Genomic DNA, 6724 nt, shown 5'->3' on the forward strand with positions numbered 1-6724 from the left:
GACGAAAACAAAACGGACATCCTGCCCCTGGTCATCAGGGGTGACTGCGTGGAGAGGGCCTCCTACTTCAGCTTCCTGGGAGTCCCCCTGGACGACGACCTAACCTGGAGCACCAACACCACGGCTACCATCAAGAAGGCACACAAGGGACTGCACTTCCTGAGAATACTCAGGAACAACCACCTCTCACAGGAACTGCTGGTGTCCTTCTACCGGTGCTCTATTGAGAGTATCCTGACCTACTGCATCAATCACCATTTTAGTCAACTGTTTGACTATTTTTTATTAATACAAACTATGCAGTGAACTATTTTTGATTACTGGTTTACTGTGGAGCACCAACACAACGTGGTGGTGACGAACCGCAAGATGCAAAGATGGCAGGCTTGGTGCAGGAAAACATGATTTAATGTCCAAAATAAGGCAAAACACAAACCAGGAACCAGGGACAGGCAAACTGGAGACAGGGAACAGGAACCAGCAAACAGGAAAACTGGAAACAGCAAACAGTCCACAGCATACAGCTTACAGCTAGAGGTAGTAGTTTACAGCTACAACGACAATACTCCAGCACTGACTGGAGGGCAAAGCAGGTCTAAATAGCAGCCGGCTGATTGACACCAGGTGTGGCCAGGTGCCAATCAGCCGCAGCTGAGGGGAAACAGCGCTCAGGGAGACAAGCAGGAAACTGAACCAAAATAAGAGCGCTGACAGGAAATAAAAACAAACAGAGAGGAAAAACCAAAACATAAGTCAATACCGTTGTCTAAACTATTGTATTTGGACGTCTATTTTTTAAATCACTAAATAAAGTATGAATAACGATGATGCTGTGGATAATCGGAACAAATGAGATGTCTTTAAGTCATATGTGACCTACCACTATTTATTGTTGTTGTCTACTGACTAACAGAACATCATTTTTACTCTGTATCAATTCCATTGTGTTTTTAAACAAGTTTTAGTGTCGAAATACGTCTTTTATCAGGTGTCTGTTCTCTTACAAGAAGATTTGGGAAACACGTTACAGCAGTTTTGGGAAACACACCATTTTTTGTCATGAGGGACAAATGTTTCTTGGCTGGATGATGTCGGACTTCAGAGGTTTTTAAGTAGCTTTATCCCAGGCTGCCAGGTCAGTGTAGACTTTGTGCGGAGGGAAGCTGGGGTACCGCAAGCAGATCTGACACAATCTCCATTCCTTGTTAATGGACGGTTGCACCTTCCAGTCTCTCTTCCATTGCATATACTCGCCGTAACGCTTGGCGTCGCCCGCCAGCTCCTGCAGATACTCGGCAAGTTCTTTCACTGAAGCAAACTCGTCGACGTGGATGAAAGAGTAAGGCGGCGCCACAGCCTTGTATTCCTCCACCGGTGGTCCCAGGACGACCGGCACCGCCCCACTTTGGTAGGAATTGATCCACAGTTTCTCTGTGATATAATCTTTGGCGATGCTGTTCTCGAAGGCCAAATAGAAGTAGCAACGAGATATTGTAGGAAGAAGGTCATTGGGCTCAAGAGGATTATTTGACCAGCGTCCATAGACCTTTACAGGAATGACTGCGTTGAGTTCTTCGTACACTTGGCTTCTTCTGAAGGAATCCTTGTAGTGGCTGACCACCCAGCAGACCAGATCAGTTTTCTCCATTGGGATGTCGTCCACTGGATCTCCAAACTCTCGTGGTACAAACCCACCATATGGTATGCTAACATCTGCGTCTCTCCTGTAGTTCACGGTGAGGTTGAACACGCCTCCATATTCTCCCAGCAGTCTCCCGTTGTTATCAGGGGACTGTATGGACATCCAAGCCCACCTCTGGCCCGGCGGCCTGGGGAGCTCCAGGGGCAGTTTCAGCCGTCCTGTTGACAGCTCGAGGTTATGGAACACTACCACGTCTGCTTTCATGTACAAGGCCTCCTGCATCATAACTTTACAGTGTGGGATGTTGAAGCGTTCCCAGCACATGTTCTGGCTGATAGCCCTAACACGTTCAGCGGTCCAGTGCCACAGAAGGATGGTCACGTTGCGTTGTTCTGAGTTGTCGGACAAGGAAACTGCTGGGGACGAGTATCCTATCAGCCAGACGTAAAGAGGAACCAGCGTTAGAACGCAGAGGATGCAGAGGAAGATGTACTTCTTCATTGAGGCAGATGTGACCTCTTTGGGATGGTTGCAGTCCTGCAAGAGAAATTAATTCAGTCTTGATTTAAAGAAGTTGTTGTGCAGAGACCATAGTCGTTGTACAGTTAGACACAACTGGCATGATTGTGAAATTTCAGCATGAACCTAGAATACAGTAAGTAGATATATGTACAGTACATGTTGCATATCAGAGCAACATGTCTGTAAGAATCCAGTACCTCACAGAAGTACACCCCTTACATTTCTGAATTTATTTTAGATGTGATGCGGGTTCGGTTTTCACATTTATATATCACCACAGGTCTCTCAAACTGATTTATGGAAATCTACGGAAAGGAGATCAGAGCTCACCTACATAGTCAAGTCAAATTATAAATATTCAGATCCTCAATATTCATCTTCTAGGCTTTGACAAAATTACTTTTTTTTAACTAATAGATACAGTATTAAATATATGGTATTGAATGCTAAGTAGAATGTTTTTAACAAAATGAAGTGTCTAGTAAAAACTTCTATTGTGTCAGGATTTGTTGGTCTTGAACCCCAAGATGCAGAGATGGCAGGCGTAGCGCAGGTAAACATGACTTTACTGTCTAAAAAGGAAATAGTGCCACTTTTAAGCTCACATGCAGGAAACACAGGAAACAGGAAACAATCATCGAGCCCTGACTGGAGGGCGAGCCAGGCATAAATAGCAGCCTGAATGGCAACTGCAACCAGATGTGCCAGGCCGCCAAGCAGGGACAGGTAAGGGAAACGAGTGCTCCGAGAGACATGCAGAAAGTGGAACTAAAATAAGAGCGCTGACAGGAAATAAACACAAACTAAGGAAACATAACAAGATGTGAATGTGACAGATCGTCAAAGTACCCCCCCTTTAGGGACGGATTCTAGATGTCCCCCCCAAAAAAAACAATGTTCCAAAGTCACGGGAGGGTGGAGGGCGGAGTTGGCGGTGGGTCGCCAAGCCTCGTGTCCGTGCTGCCAGCGAGGGAGAGTCAGGTGGCGGCGACGCATTGAACGCCGCTGCATCTGGCGAGGCCGGCGAACACGGAACGGCCACTCTCTTGGCCGATGAGGAAGAGGTGTGTGGGCGTCTGATGGCTGCTTGTGCGGCAGGTAAGCTGAAGGTCGCAGAGGCGACTCCAGGACAAGCACCGACGATGGGCTCATGGGATGGCCCGCCAGAGAGGAAGATTGCGGCGATGTGGGACGGTCCGCCGGAGACGAAGATGACGGCGCCGTGGGACGGGGGTGGTATTTCCAGAGCTGGTGCAGCAGGCGGCTGGGGTGTCGGCTGGGATGTCGGCTGGGCTGTCGACGTGTCCACAGCTGGCGTCTGCGATGGCCTCACTGGAAGAGGTGAGAGCTGTGCTTACCCTGTCGCACAGCTGACCGTAGCCCCCACCTCAAGGGATTTTTTGACCAGTTGATCTGCCGTTTGTTTTCCTTTCTCCTCTGCTCCCCCTATCCCTTGTGGAGGGGGAGAAATACAGGTCCGGTGGCCATGGATGAAGTGCTGGCTGTCCAGAGTCGGGACCCGGGGTGGACCGCTCGCCTGTGTATCGGTTTGGGAACATCTCTGCGCTGCTGACCCGTCTCTCCTCGGGATGGTTTCCTGCTGACCCCACTATGGACTGGACTCTTACTATTATGTTGGATCCACTATGGACTGTACTCTCACAATATTATGTCAGACCCACTCGACATCCATTGCATTCGGTCTCCCCTAGAGGGGCGAGGGTTACCCACATATGCGGTCCTCTCCAAGGTTTCTCATAGTCATTCACATCGACGTCCCACTGGGGTGAGTTTTTCCTTGCCCTTATGTGGGCTCTGTACCGAGGATGTCGTTGTGGCTTGTGCAGCCCTTTGAGACACTTGTGATTTAGGGCTGTATAAATAAACATTGATTGATTGATTGATTGATTCCAGACGTCCCAAGAAAGGCTGAGAGAGCGAGGCGGTAACGGGGGGGTCTCGGGTCCTGCCGAATCTGGCCTCCCTCGCTGGAACAGTAGACAGGGACGAGTGGGAGGGAGCTGAAGAAACAGTCCGTGCAGCAATCAAGCCACATAGCTTCTCCATCATGGAGACCATGCGGGCACACTTCTCATCGGCCACTTTTTGACTCCGGGACAGCCCACCAAATTTATGCGGGGTTCGTGCTTGGCTCGATGATTCTGTTAGATGCTGTCGGCCTTGAACTCCAAGATGCAGACATGGCAGGCGTAGCGTAGGAAAACATGACTTTAATGTCAAACAAGGAAATAGTGCCACTGGTAAGCGCACATGCAGGGAACACAAGAAACAGGCAACAGGAAACCGGAAACAATCACCGAGCCCTGACTGGAGGGCGAGGCAGGCATAAAGAGCAGCCTGATTGGCAACTACAACCAGGGGTGCCAGGCCGCCAATCAGGACAGGTAAGGGAAACATGCGCTCTGAGAGACATGCAGGAAGTGGAAATAAAATAAGAGTGCTGACAGGAAATAAATACAAACTAAGGAAACATAACAAGACGTAACTGTGACAGATCGTCACATATGGGCTCCTATTGAAATCTTTTGGGTTTTGCTCTCAAAGCCTTCCTGTACATGGACGGTTCTCGGCTGTCGTGACGGCGTGGACTATGGATTGTTTGTTTTCCTGAGATGCAAGTAAAGTTGGATCGGACATGGCTTGGAGGTAAAGACATAATTTATTTTTACACTAACAAAAGAAACAAAAGGTACGCACAAGGCGGAAGTACAAACTTGACTAAGAAAACTACACTAGCACTTGGGCAAAAAAACTATGAACATGAAATATACAACAGACACTTACTATGACGTGAGAAGATCAGCATTAACTATGGAAAACATGAGTAGCATCAGGTGACGGAGTTAATGTCGCCAGGCCGACCAACAGAAAATGACGAGCTTAAATAACCCAGGCATGATTAACAACAGGTGCGTGAGTGAAAACGTGAAGCAGGTGGAACTAATGGGTTGCTATGGTGACCAAACAGGAACTAAAAAGAGTCCAAAAACCAAAACAGCACATGGCCAAACAAAACATGATCACAGACATGACATCGGCAGGCATAAACGAAGGGACGGTCAGAATTGTGAAGGGGGCATCATGTGGACACGCTGCTCCGTCATGCTCCAACAGTAGTAACAATTCCTTCTCCATTCAGTTTGGTTGTTAGCTACAGTATGGGTCCAACTCCAACCTGGAGAAGTGGAGTGCACTCGAAAACTGAGCTCCTGACAGTATCTCTTAAGGTCACTGAGGTACACAACCCCCTGACCACATTAAGGTGGCAATTGCTCAGGGGGGAAACTTAGAAAAAGTGAAATAAATCAAAAAAAGTATCCTTCATTCACATTTTATCGACCATCACAACATGTATCTTAACTTGAGGGTCCAATTATTTAACTTTAGTAGGACTTCCCACACAATAGTCGATGTTGACAAACCGGACAGGTGCAGTCGTCTTATGAAACACACAATTAGTTTATTATCAAGTCAGATGCATCATGCCTCAGGTTTCTGCATTCTCCACTTACTTAACAGCACCACCTACACCTTAGGCACAGTCATGTTTTTCAAGTTGTGTTCTACTCCACCAACTAAAAGAGAGTCAACAATTCCCTCTGTTCTTTTAGGTTACTTTTATTTCCTGGAGTTCCCTGACCAGTAAGCATGTGGACAATTACAGGGTGAGGAAGTTTACATTGGCGCAAATAATGGTAGCCGATATAATCATTTTCTTCAACCTTTAAACAGGAATAGGAAGTAAACAAAGCGGTGGTGTCACGGTTGTATATGTATAAATATATTTATACATATATATGTTTATAGGGCTGTGAATCTTTGGGCACCACACGATTTGATTAGATTCTTGGGGGTAACGATTCTATTTAGAATCGATTCTCGATTCGAAATCCATACCTTTTTATTAACACTGGTAGCCAGTTCTATTATTAACCACGCTCCTCCATAAAATAGCTCTAATACATTTCTATATTACTTAGAAGCAGACTGGTTTCGTTTAACAAATTCTCCCCAAACATTCAATAGAGTCAAATACAAATAAAGGGTAACACTTTTGTATGGGGAACTTATGAACCATTAGATAGTTGCTTATTAACATAAGGTTATGATTAGGGTTAGGGTTGGTGTTGGGGTTGGGGTTAGGGTTAGGGTTCGGGAAGACTCTTAGTTAAAGGGGAACATTATCACAATTTCAAAATTGTTAAAACCATTAAAAATCAGTTCCAAGTGGCTTATTGTATTTTTCGAAGTTTTTTTCAAAATTTTACCCATCACGCAATATCCCTAAAAAAAGCTTCAAAGTGCCTGATTTTAACCATCGTTATAAACACCCGTCCATTTTCCTGTGACGTCACATAGTGAAGCCGACACAAACAAACATGGCGGAAAGAACAGCAAGCTATAGCGACATTAGCTCGGATTCAGACTCGGATTTCAGCGGCTTAAGCGATTCAACAGATTACGAATGTATTGAAACGGATGGTTGTAGTGTGGAGGCAGGTAGCGAAAACGAAATTGAAGAAGAAACTGAAGCTATTG

General features: G+C 46.3%; 1 protein-coding gene across 2 annotated transcripts in view; it reads right to left on the minus strand.

The window, feature by feature from the left end:
• Positions 1-409: 409 nt before the first annotated feature.
• The window catches only part of LOC133610009 (alpha-(1,3)-fucosyltransferase 7-like), a 9046-nt gene continuing 2731 nt past the window's right edge, over positions 410-6724 (minus strand). For both annotated transcript variants that reach the window (XM_061966066.2, XM_061966067.2), the window contains exon 2: positions 410-2179. In XM_061966066.2, coding sequence (XP_061822050.2) covers positions 1109-2179 — 1071 coding nt within the window. In that variant the 3' untranslated portion in view covers positions 410-1108. The remainder of the gene's footprint in view (positions 2180-6724) is intronic.

Source organism: Nerophis lumbriciformis, linkage group LG11 (assembly GCF_033978685.3).
Source record: "Nerophis lumbriciformis linkage group LG11, RoL_Nlum_v2.1, whole genome shotgun sequence".
In the NCBI taxonomy this organism is placed as follows: domain Eukaryota; kingdom Metazoa; phylum Chordata; class Actinopteri; order Syngnathiformes; family Syngnathidae; genus Nerophis; species Nerophis lumbriciformis.